At 36.0% G+C, this 24,458-nt stretch overlaps 2 protein-coding genes across 2 annotated transcripts in view; one reads left to right on the forward strand and one right to left on the reverse strand.

Moving 5' to 3' along the window:
• The window catches only part of LOC135087027 (coiled-coil domain-containing protein AGAP005037), a 195,184-nt gene that overhangs the window by 154,661 nt on the left and 16,065 nt on the right, over positions 1-24,458 (forward strand). Inside the window, exons 10-15 of the mRNA XM_063981878.1 lie at positions 16,841-16,970; positions 20,861-21,017; positions 21,464-21,556; positions 21,948-22,126; positions 22,911-22,967; positions 24,253-24,342. Of these exons, the coding sequence (XP_063837948.1) occupies positions 16,841-16,970; positions 20,861-21,017; positions 21,464-21,556; positions 21,948-22,126; positions 22,911-22,967; positions 24,253-24,342 (706 nt within the window). The remainder of the gene's footprint in view (positions 1-16,840; positions 16,971-20,860; positions 21,018-21,463; positions 21,557-21,947; positions 22,127-22,910; positions 22,968-24,252; positions 24,343-24,458) is intronic.
• Positions 7,678-14,936, reverse strand: LOC135087159 (uncharacterized). The gene is made up of 5 exons (XM_063981995.1): positions 14,733-14,936; positions 12,831-12,936; positions 11,722-11,930; positions 11,145-11,208; positions 7,678-10,075 (listed from the first exon to the last, which is right to left on the reverse strand). The coding sequence occupies exons 1-5, from the start codon at positions 14,832-14,834 to the stop codon at positions 7,890-7,892; spliced, it is 2,667 nt and encodes an 888-aa protein (XP_063838065.1). The 5' UTR covers positions 14,835-14,936; the 3' UTR covers positions 7,678-7,889.

Raw genomic sequence — 24,458 nt, forward strand, 5'->3', positions numbered from 1 at the left:
AAGAAGCACTTACTTAATAAAACTCTTTATACTGTAATGTCATTGCCGTCTTGGTAAATACTTATACTTAAAAACGAACAAGACACTGCTACCTTTGTCATTCATTGCGTGTGGCTTTCTTATGTAGTCTTTAGTGCGTTAAAAGAATTTAAAACATGAAACTTCAAACATTAATAATAAACGCCCAAGGCTGCGTGGTGACGATGCGTCATTCCGTGACCGAGCTCAAGCCTTACTTAATAAAGCTGAGCCCACGCAGACTGTGATAAAGATAAGCCAAAATTAGGGGCGAAGAGGGCGACTCATCGCACAATGTAGTATTACGTGAAACATGCAAAGCTACTTTCAATTTCAACCCTTCTACATCTTTAAGATATCCATTACGCAACAGACTAAAAAATCTGGTTCAAAATGACGTCACTAAACCCCACACACCTAAAATCCAAAATATTGAATACAAGACAACCAGTAGCTAATAGCAAACAGGAAATATGTCGTCTATCGAAGGAATAAATCAAGATAATGTACTCGCAATTATTATGTCATGTAGGTACATCGGTTCTGCTGACAATCTTCCTACACCATGATGGAGTGTAGGACGAAGGAATCCGGTATCATTTATAATAAAATTTATTACGCTCATTACATAACTAATTAGATGAGAATCTTATCAAGGATTATTTTTTGTTTTTGGAATCCCACTGACACTGATGGACAATGAAAGCAATTTATTTATATGAAATCATTTGAAAAACTTTTGTGGCATTATAATGTATTTATACCTAGTTGTTAAAATTCACGTAGGCGAGTGAGCTTTACATGTGTGGTGGCTCGCTAGCGTTCGTTTTTTCAAAAGTTAACACTTAACACTATAGTTATGTCAGTTTTGTACACACAAGTAAAGCTCACTCGCCTTCGTGAGTTGCAAGAACTACGAGTATACCTACTAATTATTACTATCTGACGAGCAGAAGTAAAAGGGAGTGATAAAATAGATTAAAGTAATAAAACTGAGTTATGTTGTGTGTCCTGATTAGGTCTATTTAAATTAGTGTGTGCCAGACGACCATAAACTGCTACGGTATGAGGCATGACCTACAAACCTCATGTATTCAAACTCGAACGTGTCCAGCGATCTGTCTTGAAAATAGCATAAGCGGTCTATTAGATAAAATATATTGAAATAATGAGGCTTCCGGCGACTGGGACCGCAATTAACTGGGACCGCGGTCCCAGTCGCCGGAACCGTAAAAAATAAATAATTTTCTTCCGGCAACTGGGACCACTCATAGATAACTTACAAAAATATATTATTCAGGCTAAAATCGGTACAGTCATAAGAAAAAAAAATCTAAATTATTTGTTTGAATTATCATTGACTCGTTCTAGATATGATTTTATACTATGCACTTAGCAATAAGTAGATTAAGCTAGGCCATTTTTACATAATTACATACATTAATACAAATACTAATATTGGACTGAATACTTTAAAACATTTTCTACCAGTAAATTATTATTTACTGAATTTCATGTATGTAGTACAACATATTTTAATGCTTATTATTTTTCCCCTTAGAATCTACTATAAATCTACTATAAGTCCTATAAATCAAACGAATTATTTTTTTATTAAATCAATATAACCAAGCTATGGTGTATAAAGCTTCGTCGATTTAAAGGTCAATTAGCCCTTTTTAAATATACATTTTATATTAATAAATTATGTTTTTAAATTAAAAAGGATTTTTCTTCAATTATTTCACCTAAAAATGTTTAGTGTGACTGTACATTGTTTTATTTCAGTTATCATTTACGAGTGGTCCCAGTTGCCGGAAGAATATTATTTAATTTTTAAGGATCCGGCGACTGGGACCGCGGTCCCAGTTAATTGCGGTCCCAGTCGCCGGAAGCCTCAATATTAAGAGGTAATAAATAATACGGTACAACAGTTCAGAATATCTCCTTCCTTATAGGTCATCGGTAGACTGTGGTGGCTCGGGATCTTCTTCAAACTAAAACAAACATAGTAAACAAACACCTCATCATATTTGGCCTAATCATCACTTTCCATCAGGTGAGGCCAGGAGCCTCTAGAAGAAAATTTTCCTCATGGAAATTGAGAAGAGTGGTCACCACTACACATGGAATTCTAGTGTGATGTCAAGAGAAGTTGTTAGTTATTCCAAAAGTGTGAAAAATATGCCCCATAATGCTTACGAAATGGTAAAATTGTCATTCACGCTTATTTACTGTAAAAATAGTCCAAAAACAATACGTAACTTTCATACACGGCAATGACTGACACAATCAGTAGTTGGGTAGTATTGTTAACACGATTGTGCAACTTCAATTTTATTGTTTTCGGGTTATTTATGTCTTCTTAATGAACTAACTTAATTAGTTGATGAATATAGTATTGCGAAAGTTAAATACACAACATCTACAGGGTGGAAACGATAAGTGATCTCACTCGATTATTTCTAAACTATACATGTATTATTTGTATAGTAGAGATTAATTTAAATTGTGTTCAATTATTAAATGTCCGTTGGAATATTAATACTTTGTTGTGGAACTTTCGAGCAATAAGCTTTCATTAGAGACGGCGACCAGCCACGTGGAAACTTATGCGCTTCAATGAAGACGAATGATATTTACAACGCGAATATCGCATCTCTATGACTTTTATATCACTTAAGATTTCTGTATTCATATTACAGGCACCTTCAACATATTACATTTTAATATATTTTGTAAAGAAATGTAAGAAGATTTTCAATTTAATTAAACATTTCTATTTGATTTGTTGGAGCGGAATAATCCTATTGACATGTCTAAAAAAGGAATATAAGATTAGAAATAAATTCTATTTAACTAGGCATAAAATCGAGGGCGAAAGAAAGTCACCTTAACTTTAAAAGTACTTTCGGTGTGTCAATAATGTTAGAAAATGTGTGTTTAAAAAATATACGATGGTCGAACCTACGACCGCTGGTTTTGTGTTCAGGGTCAGTAACCAGACGTCCGTTTTTAACGGTCTAGTGAATTGTACTCGTTTAATTTTAAAGTAATAACGCCCTTGTCGACTCAAATTGATGTTTTCCATGCTAAATAGTTCGAAATTGTTACCATCCGGCGGGTAAAGGTTTTCTTGTTCGAGTTGTGAGTAATGATTGTTAATGTGGGTCTACTAATTCTTCTAAAAAAATTACGTGAGCCCAACCCCTTCCAGTAATGATTACCTACTAGAAATGTTAATCCCTAGATTTTAGATTTGTATTGTATTGATCTAGAATTATAGTAGAGCTTAAATTCATTATTTTTAGTTAATAGGTTTCATTTTATTTTGTAAATTGATGTATATTCCCAAAATGTATAATGTAATATGCTAATAGAAGTTTATAAATATTTAACTTAGCACTACACCTACTTCCCTATTACAAATCCATCTCTATCCAAATTTTAAATACCGTGACGATATTAATATAAACTTTGCATAACTTAACTTGCTCTGTTACGAAACCGTTGCCTACCAACTCCAATTATGTCACTTTTATCATAATGATAACGTTTTTGTTTTGGGCAATTTTCATCTGTGTGCTAATAGAAATAGAGTTTTATTTTTCGTATCGATTTCGGTCATGTTTAGTTGTATTGATATTTTGGACGTTTTTTTAGGTACTAAGTATTCGACTACACACTACGGCTTTCTCTTCCGGCAGTTTGGGAACAATTAGGCTGCTCACGTTATTCCTTTTTTTACGTCCAACATATTATTTGAATTTGCGACACATTGTCGGATGCGTTTCGCAACTCGCTCTAGAACTCGATACTTTTTCGAAAGTAGTTTAGTAACTTTTCTGAAATTCCAGTAGACACAAGTACGATAAAGAATTACTAGGCTTCAAATTGTAAGCTCATTAAGATGTGTTTGCAACCTGTGCCCTTAATCAAAAACTTTTATAACCGTAGGTTAAGTGAAAGATCTAACATGTTAAGTATTGTCAAAAGTAATAATTAGTTTTATTTCGAGTGCAATGCTTACGTAACTGTTTTCTAATCTTGCATGCTGTGTGTCGCTAGGCACACGGCTTATGAGTTTATAATACAAAAAAGTACTCATTTGTTTTAGTCAAATCGAGATGAGTAGTAACTAGGTATAACTTGTAATTTGTTATGCATCAACAATTTCTTATACGTTAAAGCGCTAAAAATGGAAACTTTGCAAATGTACTGGATCCTTATACCATAGTTTAATAATGAGTAGGTATCGCATACTTATACCATATTATACATTTTATTTCGAAATAGATTTTTTTATCATACTTCTTATTAATCCTACTAATATGTATTATAAATGCGATGTTTGTTATTCTTTCACGCAAATACTACTGAACGGATTTTGATAAAACTTTACAGTAGTTATAATTGTTTATAACCCAGAATAATAGGCTATAATGTATGACGATCTGTGGCAAACTAAATTTCACGCGGGACAAGCCGCGGGCAAAAGCTAGTTAGTAAATATTTTTCAAAATTTAACTAAAATATCAGCAAATCTGGCTGTTGTAGGTAGGTACTCGTATTACAAATTAATTAAACAGGCAGGCACGCGTAACTAAATCGCCGTTTACATATTAATAGAGCTTATTTAGTAATTAATTAACCCGCAAAGTATAAATAATTACTATTATAGTTTCAGGTATATTAATTTCGAGTCGTAAAGGTCTGTTAGCGGTTCGTATAACTGATGGTTTCCGGATACTTACACTAAACGTAATGGTGCGTCAAGTAAAAATAGTTGATGGATTTGTAAAACACTGGTTTTCTTATGTTGTAATACAAACATCAATTTATGTGAAGAAACAAGGAATGAGTTCAATTGAAATTTTGACAGGTCAAAAACAATTAAAGTCTTTCTTCTTAAATTCCTTTTTAGCCAGGAGTCACAAAAGGTTTTCGCTAATCGCGTTGACTTACTGACTTATGGTCCTATGTCCCCTAGATGGGGCAGAGGGCGTCCACAACAGTCCTCCATCTCGTTCGGTCTTGAGCTTCTCGCTTGATCTCGCTCCAGGTTTTGCCGATCTTCTTCGCCTCGTCCGCTACAGTGCGCCGCCAAGTTTGCCTGGGTCGACCACGTTTGCGTTTTCCTTGGGGATTCCAATCCAGAGCCTGCTTAGGGATGTGATCGGGGTCCCTTCGGAGAGTGTGGCCAATCCAGTTCCACTTGCGGCGCTTGATCTGCTGGTCGATCGGAATTTCGTGGCAGCGTTCCAATAGCTCGACGTTGGAGATTTTCTCGGGCCAGTATATGCCGAGAATTCGGCGAAGGCAGCGGTTGATGAAGACCTGCAGCTGGTGCGAGATAACCTTGGTGACCTTCCACGTTTCACACCCATAGAGCAGAACGGATTTAACGTTGGACCCGAATATTTTGATCTTGACCCTTCGGGTCAATTTCCGTGACTGCCATATGGGGCGAAGTTGTGCGAAGGTAGCTAATCGCGTTGCCAACATCAATAAAGGTTCTTGCTAATCGCGTCGCTATAAAATAATAATATACTTGTATTAAGTATAGCATTATTTTGCGCATTACTCGGCTACAACGAACAGTTGCGTTGGTTCGTTTTTATGGAAAGAGTTCGTAGTGATGAGACCGTAAATTATACACTGATTTAATTAAGTTGTGTTTAAAATAAATTAACAAATCTATTTATATGGAGCACTTAAATATTTCCAAACACACTAATGTCTTCTGTGACACACTTTGAACGATAATGTACAAAACGAATGATCAATTTGTGTGAAATAATGTGTGATGAATACACGTGCATAAATTATATCACAGTTTATACTGAGATCTAAGTGAAAGACCAAAGAATAATGTCTTATTATTCTTTTAATAATTCCGGTTAAGGTTACAAAGTAAATTAACCGGTCAGCATTTGTAAAGTTGATTTTAATGTTTTACACTCACTGTATGTAACTGGTAACTGGGCACACACACATAGTTCCTAATACTCGTAAGTAGAAACGTAAACAATGTTGAAGGACCGGAAAGTTAATTTTGAACTTGTGAATTTAGATCATCCCCTGTGACTGCCCCTGAATGGATGGCGATCCTCTACCGCTGGAGTTAACCCTTAGTAATAAACAAAACACGATCGTAATAATAACAATAGAACTCCGCCGAACATCAGACTATTGGTTGGTTCCAAAAAGGAAGGTAAAATTCTTAATTTGCTGTTTACTTTTTATTGTTACTTAGTATTCAAAAGAAATCACAGCTTTTTACAAAACGCGCAGATTAACGTAGTTTTTATCAGTGAAATTTAAATTCCATGCCCACCAGACCAAGATGGTAAAACATTTTAGGTTTTTTTCAGTTTTGCTAGACAGCTAGAGGTAGTAGGTATCTAGGTAGGTCTATAGATTTCCAATAAGTACTACTTGCCTTTCCGAAAGTAATATTAAAGAAAATAATTTATCTTATATTGTATTGTAATTTAAAAATATACATATTTCTATTTCGATAAATAGATCATAAAATAAATGTAAAAAAATATTCATGAAGTCGTTGACCTCCTAAATTGCAGCAGAAATACACTGGATGTTATCGCTGCACGAACGTATAACATCGCAAATTATGAATGTTATTTTTAATTCCATCTGCCCGATAAGAGTAATGACTCGGCATTGCGTCAGGTGCCAATCAGACTGAAGAGTTAAGCGGAATCATTTTCCTCGCCAGGACTATTTTGCAAACCGACGTAATTCGTGCTTTTGACATTAATCACGATAAAGAGGTCCTTCGCAATTACTAAAACCATTAAAAGGCGTGAAGACCGCACAACAGTAATGGCAATTTTGCAACAATTAACTAACTGAAACTGACCTGAATATCTGTATTTGTATGAGGATTAATTAAAATTTTATAGTATAGTAACTTAACGTCAGACCTAAAAATTACCTTGTAGCAAGCGTTTACTGAAAAAGAAGTATACGAAATTGGATATTAGTATTCATGAATGCATCAGAATACTGAATGATCCTGTAATTACATCCATACTGTCTCCAAATAATATTCAAAGCCCTAATTTAAATTCTCAATCACGATTTTGCGGGCCCTTCTCAAGTGGCCACAAATGAGGAAACAATGCAAGACAATTTCGCGAGAACCCGATGCAATTAGTGGAAAAATAGAGTGCCATCGGAAGAGCGCCCTGGAATATAAAATCAGTCGCCCTCGCCCTGCTTGCGTTTTTCATTTTTTACACGAGTTTACAGATCCCCTATTGCTTTTTAATAATAGCAAAAAATACAAGTAATGCGCTTACAATGCAAATTAAGGAAATAAAGTTGCAACTAAACTATGTATTTGTCAAACAAGCCAGCAAGTAAATAATAGAAGTACGTATTGCTCCTATTTCTTTTGAATCATTTTTGATTTGGTAACTTAAATTCCACAATACTTTATTATACAGGAATACACGTAATTTTAACTAACTATAGAAAACACAGCAATGTTAAAATAAATTAGGTACACGTATTGTTTCACTTATCAATTTATTACATTTAATAAAACGACAATGAAATTTTAATTTTTCCAATACATTACTTTTTATAAATTAAAATATAGTCAAGAAATATAACTTGTAATTAACAGTTTTTTATAATAATACAGTAAGATCAGGAGTACTATAATTTGTTTTTTTTTCTTATTGGTAAAGTGAATACATAATATGCCATACATAACAATAAATAAATAATTAGCAATGATGAGATAAAATTTGCATATTTTATAAACGGACAAAAGCTAAAATATGATACCTTTTCTAATTACATTGCATCTGTACTAGATTAAACAAGAGAATATAAATTTCTTACTTCTTAAAAAATCCACAAAGATCTGTTGTTGTTTTAGGATACGCTCCACCGAACAATCTGACTGGCGTCTTACTCCAATCGATGAATAGTAAATAACTTTCAGCAAAGTCCGAACCATCCAGAGAACATTTTTTATAATTTTGCTGAATGAATTCAATGCCTATATTTTTCATTTTAACTGGCGATAGTATGTGACTCGTATCGATACTCTGATCAGGTTGGACGTACAAAGCATGATCATCTAAATCTACATCCCTACAAACTCTAGGGCCTAATGAAGATGGCACATTAAAATTTTCATTATCCAAATCAGATCTGTATCTATTGATATCTGGTATTTTATCATTACCGCCCAAGAAACTTTGCTTTTTGTCCTCTTCATTATAACCTATTACATCACGTTCGTTCAAAGCATTTCCTAACTTAACATGTTTATTAAAATTATTCTTTCCTTCTAAACGCTTGTTTTTCCTGGGTATTTTAATTACGGAATTTATTTTTTCAGAATTTTTCAACTTTGTGTCATGGGAAGGTAAAAATCCGTGATTGTATTTAACAATTGATATTGTATCTCTATTAGCGTTAGACTGGTTTGACACACTCATTGCAAGTTCTCTTCCTTTCAAAATAGTAGGATCGTCATTATTTTTCACAACTTTATGGTTTTCATGCTTATATTTAAGTCTAATAGAGGGATGTTTTAAATTTGCTTCTGCTATCTTAGCGTCAATGTAGCTCTTTCCTTCATCGGAATCTATATTCATACGACGAGGTGTATAATCATTGTTGTATGATTTCACATTATGCCATTTATTACCATTCGATAAACTTTTAGAGTACATGTCGCTACTGCGTACAACATTATCAGATTTTGTATTTTGTGAATCTTCAACAAAATATTCCAATGACTTCAAAAATGGTAATATAGTCATCAAATTATTGTTTCGGTGGAGATCAAAATCCGATAATGCGTTGATCTTCTTTTTTCCAATAGACTTAACCTTAAATGGTCTTGGTTTATAAATATTTTCAATACTTTCAGAACTTTCTACGGATACTTGACTATCAACATTTCTGTAAAATCTGTTACTCAAAACAGTTTGACCTCGACTCGATACTTCAACATTTTTCGCTTTGGTTTCTGCATGTTGTTTTAAAATCGTACTTCTCAAATCATCTTCCAGAATTTGCACATTTATTTGAGGCTGATCGTTAATTCCTCGTTTCTTTATTTTGATTTTATGATCAATTAAATTTTTCCTTTGGAATTGCACTGGCGGCCGTAGTTTAGTTAATTTGAAGTCAGATGCATATGGATAGTTGTCAGAAATTTTATTTAAAGGGATTGTCGATGGCGCTTTTTTCTCCCTGTTGTAATTAAAATTTATGCTCTTAAGATAATTTAACACGCTACCTGCAAATTTAGAACTTGTCCATTGGCCGTAAACTTTTGTGTCTTTTTCAGGAAGAGGAGGAGGAGTATCAACGTCAGGTAATAGAACTGTTGCTTTATTCTTATTTTGTAAATTTTGTGTGTTATATCCGTCAATTTCAGGACTAATATTATAAATTGACTTAGGTGGTTTTGTAACTTTTTTATTTCTGTTAAAATTTGCATCTTTCACTGATGGTACCGGTGGTGGTGGAGGTGTTTCGTATTCAGAAATCATTGCCAAATCTTGCGTACTAGAACCAGATAATTCATCCAATTTTGTTTTCTTTTGTACTTTGAATTTTCCTTCATGGCCTGCCTTGTTCACTAAATTCCAGAAATTTATTTTATTTTTATCAGTTGTTGTATGATCGATATGGTCAGTAACTGAAAAATCAAAAATCTCTTTCTCATTTGATGTATCAAACACATCGTGTGTTTTTTTAGAAGATAATTCTAATCCAACATTGTGTTCAAAATTACTATGGGGTGTCCGAAACTTAACGTAACTTTTTGTTTTGTTTTGAATTGGTGTCCCTTGAGCTTTTTCAAAGTTGTTATGTATTTCATCAGTTCGCAAATCACTTAATATGACATATTTAATATTTTTGTCGGAACTTTTGACCTTATTTCTTTTAAATGCTTTTTGATCATACAAGTGATTTAGTTTGGTTGTGTGATTTCTTTCTATAGTTGACGTCAATATCATATTTGCTCCAAATATTTCTCCTTCCAAACCGCTTGGTCCGCCTGAAAATATATAAACATAAATATTGCAAACAAACAATGTATTTGAAGCAAAGCGATTGAGAGTAATTTTTAACCGACTTCAAAAAAGGAGGAGGTTATATGTTCGACTGTATGTATGTTTTTTTTTTTCTATGTATGTTCACCGATTACTCCGTCAATTGTGGACCGATTTTCAAAATTCTTTTTTTGTTCGATAGGGTACACTTCCGAGGTGGTCCCATTGTCACCAAGTCAGGATCTGATGATGGGATCCTACGGAAATCGAGGGCAACCCTCAAATTTTATAGGCACGTGTATAATTTTTCAAACTTTTTCTTAAGTTATTCAAGTATTTGCTCCTGGAAATCATCATCTCATATTGATGAGCTGATGATAGAAGGTAAAACTCCTTAATGCTTAGGAGTTGGAGGATAATTCTTTTAATTTTATAGATAAGTATAGTTTCGTAAGTTATTCAAGTATTTGCATCAGATAGTCATCATCTCATCATGATGAAGTGGTCATAGTAGGAACAACTCCTTAACGCTTAGGAGTTGGAGGATAATTCTTTAAATATTATAGGTACAAATAGACCAATAGTTGTATTCTTTCATGTTTTTAAGGTGGGCTAACGGTTTAATGTCTTTTTAGGTTGCCGATATGGTAACCTGTATTTTGTAGGGAATATTATTTTACACTTGACATGAAGAATATAGTCTCAGTGTACTGCCTACCTTCAGTGGTAACATCAAGGTAATAATTAGTTAACTAAAAAGCAAGAAATAAGTTATTTTTATTTAAAAAAAAAACCGACTCCAAAAAACCTACACTAAAAAGTAGAAAAATAATTAGGTACTAATTACTTATATTAGGACGAATTAATATGTATGTATACCATGATTGATACTTTTGGAGTCGGTGCAGGCAAACTTTACACGTTTCATAATCTTGGCACCGACTCCAGAAGTATCAATCATGGTATACATAAATATTAATTCGTCCTAATATAAGTAATTAGTACCTAATTATTTTTCTACTTTTTAGTGTAGGTTTTTTGGAGTCGGTTTTTTTTTTAATAATATAAATGTACCATTATCTGCTGTCCCATATCCAATGATTAGGCTGCCACCTTTTGGCAGTAGAAACCCTTGTAACTGAAACAAACAATCCTCATATTAGGTGACTCATCCTCTTAAGTATTAAATTTTGATTACATTTGTCATCAGTTTCGGTTTTTATTATCGATTAAAGTCGTTATTGTCACCAAAATTAATCAATTGTTGTAATAAAAATTGTTTTATTTTTGTTTAATTTGTTAACAGCCTACTGTGGTTGCGATTAATTTAAGAAGTTTATCAAGGCATCATGTCCCCTCAGGTGACAATAACACTTGAAAGGTATGCTGTATTTGGATATTCATGCATAGAACAACCTTGTCATACGATCTTATTTTGTAATAATGACTGTCCGAATCAATTTATCACGTCATAATCATTGTGTTTAAAATCGTGAACCAACTGACCTCACAGCGAGTCAAGTTATGCTTGCGGTCATTTATCTTCTTAAACGTGTGCACAATGCTCCATTTAGGTGTTAGTCATGATTGGAGTGCCTACATCGGATCGAGGTGAAAGGTTAAACATTTGGTATTACAGCTCAATACTTACACTCTGCGCAACTCCGCATAATACAAGTTTAGCGTCGATGTATATTGCCCAAGCGCCGTAGTCCGACTGGTAGGACAGACAGACGTGACGCCAGACATCCTTCACTATTTCCACCGGAATGCTCGAAATCACTCTTCCATTTATGGACACTTTCATGTTACGCCCTCCCGAGTCCAACCAGAGCCTGACGACGCGGTTATTGCCATTTGCTGCAAAACATGTAATTAAATGAACCAAAAAATAAGTGATCTAATAAGTTGCAGTTCTAATACATATTAATGTCACCTTATTAGGTCTAATCGTATGTAACTAGAAGATAAGAAGGTTAAAAAGTTGAAACTTGATATTTTGTAATAATATTATGCGGCGTCCTTGAACGCTCGAAAGTGTAACAGTGTGGAGTTGGGCAACGTCATTTTTGGCTAGGGTGGAGTGAGATGAGAACATTAATGGCTCGGAGGCGACCCCATCTTGCTCAGCGATCCGCATGACGTGCAGGTGAAGTCCGGGCCTCGTCCCCTGTCAGTGCTTTATTTATATTCAAAGTGATCGGTGGTAGTTAAAGTTCAGGCAGAATTTACACAGTATTTATCTTCTCAGCTTAAGGGCATTTGTGATAATGTTTTAGATAGTGTATTTGCTTTACAACCCTGTCTTTACTTCGCGCAAGGTAACTGACGTTTGTTTCATGCTCATGTCTATCGAAATATCGCGTAGGTAACATTAAAAAGTCGTCCTATTGAGCAATTCTGGGCCTACACGAAACTGGTCAAAAATAAGGGGGTCATATTGTACAACGCAATGACTTTACTCAATATTTTGGTGTACTTTGTGCGATCCAGTTTTAGGTAATGTTAATTAACGTATGAACTTTTCCATTCCCTACAATTCTTCAGTACCTGAAATAGCAAGCAATAAAAATGTGCCATGAAGAATGTAAGGGAGGTCATCTCTCGAATGATTTCTTTCTCATGTGTACCTACCTAACCCTTTCTAACATTATTTACAAAATATTGTTTATCTTTCATTCTTCTAAGATGGTTGAATTTTTTTAAACAGTGCAATTGTAACGCTGTTAGAGAACCTTAGAAATGACAAATACAACTCACCTACATACGTGAAAATACTCTGGTCACCGCCAAGGTCGTATAATCGAATCCAAGTACAAAACGTGAACTCTCTCAAAGGTGGAGTCTCTACGTCATACTGGAGAAACTGCAAAGAAAAATTATCTCTCTCAGTCTTGATGAAAATTCTAAAAAGATGGTAAATTAAAGTTATTGTTTGTTTTGCTCAACATTAAAAGTTACGCTACTGGGAATATTTCTATTCTCGTTATTACATCAGCTACAGCAAACTCACAAACCTATTTTATCCTACTGTTCTAGTAAGGTTTCATTAATTATATTCCAGCTGGTATGTTATTTGTTAAATGATTTATGTTTGTAGTTAACAGGATTCTTAGTCCAGTCAATAAAGCATTATAGATGGAAATCCGTGGAACACAATTTCTGACTTCGGGACTTTATTTAGACTAGTTAGGAGGTGAACATAGCAAAAGTCCCCGCCCTTAGCCCTTGAGCCGGCGGGGTGAGGGGGGTTTAAAGGTGCCACTTTTCGGTTTTTCGCTTAATCCTCGGAAACTATGCGTCCTAGTGACATGACTACTATGAACCAAAAAAAGCTTATTCAATTTGCTACAGGTGAGATAGTCAAGTTTTTTTTATATCTTGTATAGTTTTGCGGCATCTGCTTTAGAAGGTCCGTAATATTGGAAATTTTATTTTTGTCTTACATGTTCCCATCAGGAGAAAATCGACTAAATCAACATTGAGCAAACATTTTAGACATGCGGAAGCATGTTAAGCCTAGTTCCAGGGAGGAGACTGCACTGTGCGTATATTTAGACGAATCAATTGGAGCCACTTTTGACTCCTCATCACTCAAAAACTACTGTGCATTAACACTTCAAATTTGGCTCATGTGTTGAGACCTGCAAGATAAACATCAGCTTCAAATTTCATAAATATATCTCAAACGGTTATTTAGGTATTGACGTCCAAAAATCTACATATCTGACCTATAGACCAAATTTTAACAACTTCCAGATCACCTTGAAGGTTCAAATTTGGCATCCAGATAGGTAGATGTGTAAATATAAAGGAACAAATAAAAAACCAGTAAATTTTAACATTTCACAGGTGATAGATAGATTTAAGTGTTCTAAATGTCGATTTTTGAACGTCAATACCTTAATAATCGTTTGAGGTATATTTATGAAATTTGAAGCTGATGTTTATCTTGCAAGTCTCAACACATGAGCCAAATTTGAAGTGTTAATGCACAGTAGTTTTTGAGTGATGAGGAGTCAAAAGTGGCTCCAATTGGGTCGTCTAAATATACGCACGGTGCAATCCCCTCCCTGGAACTAGGCTTAACATGCTCCCGCATGTCCAAAATGTTTGCTTAATGTTGATTTAGTCGATTTTCTCCTGATGGGAACATGTAAGACAACAATAAAAATTCCAACATTACAGACCTTCTAGAGCAGATGCCGTGAAAACTATAAAAGATATAGAAAAACTTGACTGTCTCACCTGTAGCAAATGGAATAAGCTTTTTTTGGTTCATAGTAGTCATGTCACTAGGACGCATAGTTTCCGAGGATTAAGCGAAAAACCGAAAAGTAGTACCTTTAAACCCCTCTCTCCCCGCCGGCTCAAGGGCTAAGGGCGGGGACTTTTGCTATGTTCACCTCCTAACTAGTCTAAATAAAGTCCCGAAGTCAGAAATTGTGTTCCACGGATTTCTGTCTACACCGTCGTTAAAGCATTCATTGACTGAACTATCTGGGATTAAGATTATTTTAAATTTGTTCTACTAGACTGTATTTTGTTTAAGACATGATTAATACAATTGTTTTGTATTGAATTTAGGATTTGTACAATTTTGGAACTTAGAAAAAAACATTAGAAGTAAAGTTTGATAATATACGAGTATTAGATTGGTACCTGTGTGAATCCTTTCTGTGTCAAAACGACTTTGTAGACTGGTCGGTTGATGGCCACGGTGGCTGACGCCAACAAACACACCAGGCCAATTTCTGGCCACATTCCTAATCTCTTGCAATATTAATCGGAACTATAAAATTTATATTACTCTCTAAACGAGCGTGTCAAATGCTTTCTACAGCATATCACAACGATAACTGACAATTCTTTCCCGTTGCTTCAATGATTGTTGTTGCTGTAAATAATTGTTTGTAAACCACAAGCCATTTCTAGCAATACATTGTTGCGCTCTGAGTGTGCGTTTGAAATGACTTTTCTTTTATAATAATATTACACTCATTGCCTGATGTGGTGATCTGTCTCTTGTTCCTCGCCTACTCATCCACAGTCCTCATCTTGATATTATTTGTTTTCAATAACAATGTTGTCTGTTATTCTTATTCTAATCAAATTAATCACGATACATATACTTCCTTTGATTGGCAACATCTTAAAATGACATTTCTATTTATTATTATTATTCTGTTTAATGACTTCAATGGTGTGTATTTGAAGCACACTGGTTTCGCCATGTTTCTATTAATTACAACTAAATCAGAGCGGTAATATATTTTAGCAAATGAGTTTTCTCTCTATTTGTGAGGTTTCATTAAGCTTTATGAGGCGGCACTCGTGTGTGTTACAGGCAACTAAACGAATTCTTAGAATCTAAACTTAGTTGCTGCAAATTATTTAGCTAACGGGTTTCACATGTAGGAAAACTTTTCTGTTCAGGGAGTAAATTAGGAGAATTACTGATATCTGATTTTAAAAAATTCACGTCTGAAAACAAAATATGTATATCCCGTGACAACTTAGGTGACTTTCGCACAAACATGAATTTTTCAATTCTGAAATAAATTACGTTAGCCTAATGGATGGAAATTACACAATGAAGTTTTAAGATTAGGTACATTACATTATTCATCTTCCTAAATCAAATCCCAAACGCTTCACATGTCTCGATCGGACCCTCGGTGTCCATTCCATTGTTGGTTGAATGCCCATTAACAAATGATTGTCTAACGAGTATCGGGACATCGCTGCCGATCTCGGGACAGCAGTGCGATTCATCAGCAGGGAATTGAATTCCATTCAGAAGGGAATGGATTTAGAGAGTTAAACCATTTAAAACTACACAGTGGAAATGTGTTACGAATAATACAAAAAATACGTCTCGTTTACCTAATTACATGAAAAAAAATGTACAACTAATCATAACGTAGTATGTAATTTTTAACTAACTCATTACTTTTTTAGGTGCCTCGAGCGGTAATTTTCCTTATTCATAAAATCTGATAATCGCCAACACTTTATTTTCTTTATATTTTTCGTTTATTGTTATCAATATCACGTCCCATAACTTAACCAACAGACACGACTACATGTCAAACTTTTAATTGATTAATTACATCTATGTCAGTACGAGTAGGTGTTTATTTAACAATACCAACAAGTCGTTAAGTTTTGCCAAACTCAGGAGCCCGGAGATAAACTGCAAATTCTGCATTTAACCATTACATAGATCACTAGTTATACTGTAACTACCAATTTGTAGCTTGCATGCCCGTATTGCCCGTAGCCGTAGCTTAGCACTAGACTCATAAATCACCGTCAATCATTTCCCCCTTTTTACTTCACTAAAGACATCGTTCAATCTTGCCATCTGTTCAACATTTTGGGCTGATGTTATCATTCAATAGTTCACTTCATTCAGCATTATATTATTTGTTTTCAAATATATTTTTGTCTAGAACTGGCTTCCAATGGAAGAGCATATGCTGGTGAATACACGATAGGATTTAAATTATTATGAACTCGTTTAGTTCGAAGTCAAATAGACCACTGCATTGAAGACCACTTCTAAAGCCGCTGGACAAACTTGACCTTCATTTGTTGGGTTTTTATGGCGGTCAAGCTGTAGATCCTGGCTACACAGGAGTTGCAGCGGTGAGAACGAGAGGTGGGAATAGTCCCGTTCTAAAGCCGCCGGAGATCTGACGACAGACTACTAGTTGAGAGTTAATTATGAATGAGACTTGCAGGTTAAAGGTACCGTTCTCTTGCAGGTGAAGGCACCTGCTTACTACATCGGCACGCATGCCCCGAGCACGCTGCCCCGCGGTGGCTCCCTGATGCGCGCCTTCTCGCCGGCGGCGCCGCCGGTGCCCGCCGACCGCGTCAAGAACCTACCTGCCGGTAAGATTAAAAACTAGTAGCCTTAGTAGGTACCGTGCCAGGGTCATGCCGTATCATCAACGCGTTCTCTATTCCCTGGAGTACGCAGTAGAAATCTCTAGAAAAGAGGCCACTTGAGACGGTTTCAGAGCTCATGCCGACTTGTGCACAGGCTGGAGTCAGATTAATGTATCTAAATCTAAATTATATAAAAGGAGAAACTGACTGACTGACATATCAACGCACAGCCTAAACGGCACTTGAAATTTGGAAGGGACGTAGCTTAGGTACCGTAGAGGTGCACTAAGAAAGGAATTCCCAAAATTCCCACGGGAACGGGAATTAGCGGGAAAATCCTTTTGTATGAAAAATCTAAACCGCTTAAGTTAGACGCTTGAAATTTGGCATGCAGGTACCTTAGTAAACTTAAAGCTTAGCTACAACAAGATATTGCAAAATTCCCACGGGAACGGGCGTTAGCGGGAAAAAACATTTGTATGAAAAAATCTAAACCGCGTTAGATAGATAAAGGGGGTAAAACGGGATCCACGCGTACGAAGTCGCCGGCGGCCGCTAGTCACTTATAACCAAGCTACAAGTATGTCCATTTATAGGAGTATTTTGCAAAGCTCTATTAGAAGGCGATATTATGGCACACATTGAGTATGTAGGTACACAATATGCAGTGAACGAGTATTGTTGTGTGTTGCACGAATATTCTCGTAGTACGTGTTAAACCGGGCTTTGACGGGAAATATTTGCTAAGGCGATTCAGAAATAGCCCGCTGTTACAAATACGCAACGTTTTCGGCGCAGTACCAGGGCCGCTCCACAATACTCAATACTCAATACTCAATATGTTTATTGCTTCCATAATACATAGTAGGTAATACAGGTGTTACAGTGTGATAATACAGTTAATTATGGACCCTGTTGGGCGCTGCAATTTAAAATATAAAATATAAGAGAGGAGGCTTTTTTAATTATTAGATTAATAGACTCATCTTATTTTATCATCTAGATATTCTTTTATAGTGTAATAACATTTTGTACTTAAAAGCTCTTTTAGTTCTTTTGAGAATTTGTTATCATTATTTTCTTTCAATAGATAATTGGGCAATTTATTATAAATCTTTATGGCCATATTATAAGTACTTGAAGAGGATAAATTTAGGCGGATGGTTGGTATCATTAACTTATTTTTATTTCTTAAATGGTATTGTGGACATGATTCTTCACGTTTTGTAAAAAACTCAAAGTGGGAACGGACAAAATTACAAATATTTAAAATATAAATACAAGGCAAGGGCAATATTTTGTACTTTTGAAAGTAAGGCTTACAACTGTCTCTGGGCTTAATATTGGCTAATATACGGATTAGTTTTTTTTGTTTGATGAATAGTGAGGGAGCATCGGTGCTATTGCCCCATAGGATAATCCCATAATTTAGCCAGGCGTAGCCGTAGGCATAATAGGTCACAAGCGCTGTTTCTAAATTAGTTGTTTTTTTAACCTCTCGAAGAGCGTATGCAAAGCTTGATAGTTTGGACTTAATTTTTTGTATATGTATCTTCCAATTTAAGTGTGTATCTATTGTTAAACCGAGTAAACTAAAATCTTTAACTTGTTCCATTTTAATGTTGTTAAAATTATAGTTAAGGGTAAGTGGTGTCTTTTGGTGCGGATTAAAGGTCATGAGTTTAGTTTTTTCAAAGTTAATTTCCAGATTATGTGCTTCCATCCAATTGGATATATTAATAAATAATTTATCTAGTTTATCTTTTACATTAATGTTATTTCTACAAGACGTTAACACTGAAATATCATCTGCAAATAAAACGCACGGCTCCTCCATGATTTTGGGGAGGTCGTTAATGTAGATCAAAAATAAGAGACACCCTACTACACTGCCTTGTGGTATTGATGAATTAACCATTATTTTATCAGATCGGATCTTTAAAATTTGTTGAGATTCTTTTTCAAAGTGCTCTATTTCTACATATTGTTCTCTATCTTTTAAATATGATTTAAACCATGAGTGTGCCGCACCGCGAACACCAATTCCGTATAATTTAGATAATAGTATATTATGCTGTACTCGGTCATATGCTTTGGTCATATCTAGTAAGATGCCCACGCCGTATTGTTTTGCATCTAGGGTTTTAACTATTTCTTGGGTGTATTTATATACTGCTAGAGTAGTTGAACGATTTTTGCGGAAACCATTTTGGCTATTGTCAAATATACTATATTTTTCACAAAATTTGGTAACTCTATTGCAGATAGCTTTTTCAAATATTTTTGAACATGTGGGCAAAAGGGCTATTGGACGGTAATTTGATGGATTTAATGTTAAGACGATTAGTCTCAATCAAGACACCTTTGAAGGAAAAGCTTACTCAGCATAGAACGGGAAACTAATTGTAACTGTATTTTCTCTTTATCATGCCATAACAAAATACCTTTTAACCAACTGGAACAATTCGAGAAATCAGAATATTATCAGTCTAGATCCGGTAATCCAAATAAGTGGGTAGAGTTAGAGCGGCACACGGCAAATTGTTATGCTCCGTATCAATCAACAAAGATGTGTGTACTTTGTACACAGTAAAATATTTAGCTCTATTTGCCGACGGGGATATTATATAAAGCGATCGAGTCGAGCAGCTCGTGGCGATGTTAGTAAAATTGTTGCACTATAGTGTGTATTTGACGATTACTTGAGACTTGCCTTACGTAAACTCCTGATTGGTAAAGCAAGTACGCGGCGGCAGGATACTCAACATGTTAGTGGCTTTTTAGATACTATCGCAGAAAATGCTCTACACTTTGAAGCCCGGATAAACGAGTGTTCTTCATGCCACGCTTTGGTTAACGTAAAAAAATAAAAAGTCTGTTGCAATGATTAATAGGAAACAAAAAATCAATTCTATCACTGTAGAAAAAGTTAAATGAACAGCGAAAGCCTGTAGCAGCTTAGATATTAAATCATATTTTCTAATAATTTAAGCAGAGTAAACAAAGAATACGAAACATTGAAATCTGAGAATATCTATTCCTGATCCTATCCTATTGTCTGCATATCACTGTCGATGTCTATTGTTTACTTGGAAGTATGGATTGCTAATGTTATTTTCCTGAAATAAGGGGATCAAAGTAGCGATGAGTCATGGATTCGGCGCTTTGATTGAAGTTTGACGAGTTTGACATTAGGGAAGTAGTTGTTTGTATGTATAATAACATGGTTACAACTTAACAAGATGGGTGTAGAGGTCATTGTGTTAGTTTTATTAGTCATTTGAGGGTTAGAACAGTACAGAGGTACAAAGTAGTATATGTTTAGGTCCCGCAGCGCCAGCCAAGCCCTTGCGTTCCTACATACCGGGCAGCGGGTCCGAACGATGTTTTCCGTTCGCCGCGGAGTGCCCGCGGGGCCCCGACCAACTCTACACCATCCCTGGTAACCTACACCTCCTCCTACCAACTTTCTTTCGCTTTCGAATTACTTTGCTTAACGCTTGCTATCTCAAACTCTTAATGTTGTGCTAACGCACGTTTATTTTACTAAGGGAATGATTCGTTCTACTTATCCTGGAACTTTCGGGCGTTGTTCCCTTCGACGGCACATTTGTCTTATCACGACCGATAGTCTCCACGCTCGATAATAACACCGTTTCCTACACGTTTTATATTAAAATGCATATAAACACAACGAAAATTCGATGCAGGTATTGTATAAGAAAGTCACGCAATTGATTTTGTAGTACCTATTTAATCGATTTGGTGATTATGAGATTTATGGTCTGCATGCTTTGTCTATTTATCTAATGGTGTAGCTTTTATTGACATCTTTTGTAAAGTTGAATTGTGATAGTTTTAAATATGAACTGGTGGTTCGGTTGGTTGTTAAGGATCGAATGGTGGTACAGGGCACGCCGGCGAGGGCTACATGTCGTCGCCGGAGCGCGGCGGGCCGCGCGCGCCCTACGAGGACCCGTACTACACCCAGTACCTGGGCCCGGCTGCCGTCAGGCCCAACATCACGCCCATCATCGACGAGGAAGCTGGGTGCGTAAAACTTTTTATATAAAAAGCTGCAAAGCAAAAATTCCAGTTCAATACTTAGGTCAACTGATAGACAGTATGACAGGCTGATGTATCTTACGTTTTTAACCTCTTACCTACGGGAGGCATCTATTGTTGCCAAGTCAAAGGTCACCTCTCAATACGGGTGGCATCTATTGTTTTTTTGGCAAAGCCAATATCACCGTTTATATAAAAAAAACAATAAAATTGCAAATTAAGTGTAAAATGCGCTTGTAATTATGAAATTACATTAGTTGCAGAATTTAATATTCCAAATTTCAATACCGTAAGTCTCATACTTTTTAAAATATCTTAATGTAAAGTGGAGCAAACAATTTGACAGGTTAAAATGCCCCGTATTGAGAGGCGCATAGGGTTAAAAAAATGATTACAAAAAATGAAGAATATTCCTTATTTTCTTGTTTCAGGGATGGGATCATAGATGATGCCTATCAAATGTACGGAGTCAACCCCATCACCACCGCTCCGAGACCAATGCCTCGTCCGCCATACGACGCCAGGTAACTCGCAAAGAAACTTCAAACTTGTTTACGTTTGAACGTTTCTTTAATCAATGCCGTTAAATCTTACAGCTGGCAGACTTTACAGTTAAAGACGTTACTTTTTAACAGTCAGCTGAAAGGTATAGCCAATCTACTTCGTCTGAGCTGAGCTATATTGTGGCCACAATAAACCTGATAGGCAGAACAAACCATTTTTAAAACCAATATCTGGTAATAAATTCTGAAAACAATCTGTTTCTGACTTATTTAATTACTAAGCTAATGCGAAATGTTGCCTGCAGCGAAGTCTATCATTGGTCACAGCTTCAGAAAAACGATTCAAATGATTTAGCTCAGTGGCCGATGATTGTTCGCCAACTTTGATTAGACTTAGCATGCGGTGTTCTAGGCTGACCACACAAGTTGATGATATGCAACGCCTCCGCGTTGAAAAGATGGAGCGGCAGCTTGCCAATTTGACGGGCCTGGTGCAGAAGGCACTGCAGGTGCCAGGCCCCGCCGCCCCGCCGGCTGCTGCGCCGCGCCAAGACTTCCCCGCCACCTTCTCAGCTCGACCACCGACCACTGGTACGTACCATTCCCCCACAGCCCGCCAAGGCAGCCCCCCGATGATTAACTAACCAGGCCAATTACCTCCCGATACTCCCATAACTAGATTCACGGTGTTGATGTCACCCCGATGCCATCTACGGCCCGGATTTTCGACAAGGGTATGTGTTGTCACGAAAAAAATACGTCATTCAATGTTGTGCTGTCATGTTGAAAAAAATTGTGTTTTTCATTTTAACGATGTCAATCATATGCCTATATTTGCCCTCAGAGGTTTAATTATACAAAAATGTTAATGAATGCGTTAATCTTAAGTTATGAAAGCAACGTCACATCGCATTCCATTGAACTAATGCGATTCGCATTACAACAGATTTACGAGTGGTTAACCTACTACTCAAAAATTGCTAAACACATGCATATATATACTTATTGTAATACACATTAATGACTGTTAATAAGTAATGTGTGGTGGATAGTCGAACTAATCATATTTTCAGTCTGAAACATCAATTACTCGACGGGTACTTCGAGTATAATATGAATTGTTACGATTTCGCAAGTTTATTACTTGTATTTCGTAAAACTATTTGGTACAGTCTTGGTTCTGGAGATCGGGCAGTAGATGCATCAGCGGTATAACATAATTATAGTCATAAATAAAATAAAATTAAATGGCAAAAATTTTTAAGGAATGCATTAAATTCGACGGTTCAACCAATTGGCTTAAATAATCACCTTGTCCTCCTGCTGGCTTGTATGGAAGGCTTGATTCGTTAATGTCGCTGCCTTTTCCACTCAGATGCCGCGAGATTTGCCAGCAACGAGAGACCCCCTAAATTAGGGAGAGATAAATTTCGTAAGTTAAAATTGGATCGCGGCCGATTTTGCGATAATGCATTGCTAATGTCCAAAGCTGCTTATAGGAGACTTACTGAGCCATATGTTCCGAGTGCTACGTGTCAAATGTGAAGAGGGCTTGGAACGGTTTTAGTTAAGTAAACAAAGACTACTGTGATATATCTCAAAATGAATGTGCGTAATGAGGCACTTGAAAACTCTTTGCAGTTTATCTGTACAGTGGCACGAAACCGCAAATTGTTTTCCGCCGCATTCTATTAACGAGCAACAGATGTACCTGTTAGGAGCTTCCGTGCGTTGTGGTGTGCCGTGAAAGCGGCACTTTCACTCTGCCGCCCAGCCGCTGCAGCGAAGCGCTGCAACGCTACCTAGATGGACACGAGTACGCGACATTCGCAATGCATTCCGCCGACTCCATCCATTATCATGCCAATGCTTGCTTGCTGAATCGAGTGATTTTTTTCTTATTTTTCAGCTTTATTACAGCAGAATAGGTTTTGAGTCTGTTTTATCATGATCTGTAATTACCGAGTCATTCCATCCTTTCTGAGATTCATAATACACATACGCGCAAATCAATTGTAAAAATTGCTATTCGATTGTTAAATTTCATTTAGGAGTCATTAGGCCAGTTTGAAGGCTTTGTACCTATAGTCTGCCATCGCTGAAATATCAGAGTAGTGTGAGAATGATCATCTTCCAACATTTGGTTCGTCATTACGACATCAATAGATTACAATATTTCTGTTGAAACAAGCAAGTATTTATTTAAATAGTAATGTTGATTGCGCTAGTAAGCCACCCAAACCACGATACTTTTTTTTGCTCTTCTTGAGCCTGTCTTTTTTAAGAACCTGACACCCTGGAGCGTTGGTCATTACTGCAAGTTTATATTAGCACTAATGTCCTGAATTAACACAATTCGTTTAAAGGCTTGATGCTTAAAACCTAAATATCCTGTCTCTTTCGATCACCAAATGAATCTTTGTTTGTTCATGGTCTTGTTTAACTATTTCCCACGGCCCTATTCCAAAATTTTCAAGTTACTACACCAGATGCAACTTCTTATTCACAAGTCTGAATTCCAATACCTATTTTGTGCACCTATTTTTATTACACGGCACTTTAGCCACATACCTACCTTTCGGTCGAATCAAATGTTATTTTGTGATAAGTTTACGTAAAGATATCGTGACGTCTCGTAGTTTGTTTGCTATTTCATAGTTTGCAAACCCCGGGAGTGACTCAGTGGAGTGATTGACTATGAACATTTGTTATTTCAGAGAAGTCAGTGTCATTTGAGAAATCGGTATCATTTAGCGATGACCCACCTGACATGAACTCCCCCAAACAACATTCGCCACAGCATTCAGGTATGCATACAATTGAAACTTACCTATCAATCCAGATTAACGTTTGCAACCCTTGTGCCTGTATAAGTTATAGAATAGTTAACTGTAATGAATGAACATACTTATATTATGCATAT

This window comes from Ostrinia nubilalis, chromosome Z (genome assembly GCF_963855985.1).
Source record: "Ostrinia nubilalis chromosome Z, ilOstNubi1.1, whole genome shotgun sequence".
NCBI lineage: Eukaryota > Metazoa > Arthropoda > Insecta > Lepidoptera > Crambidae > Ostrinia > Ostrinia nubilalis.

Coding starts and splice junctions, on each gene's coding strand:
- LOC135087159 (XM_063981995.1), bottom strand. CDS start 14,834: ATGTGGCCAGAAATTGGCCTGGTGTGTTTGTTGGCGTCAGCCACCGTG. Junction 12,937..14,732: donor CACAGAAAGGATTCACACAG/GTACCAATCTAA, acceptor TTTTCTTTGCAG/TTTCTCCAGTATGACGTAGA. Junction 10,076..11,144: donor ATATGGGACAGCAGATAATG/GTACATTTATAT, acceptor ATATATTTTCAG/GCGGACCAAGCGGTTTGGAA.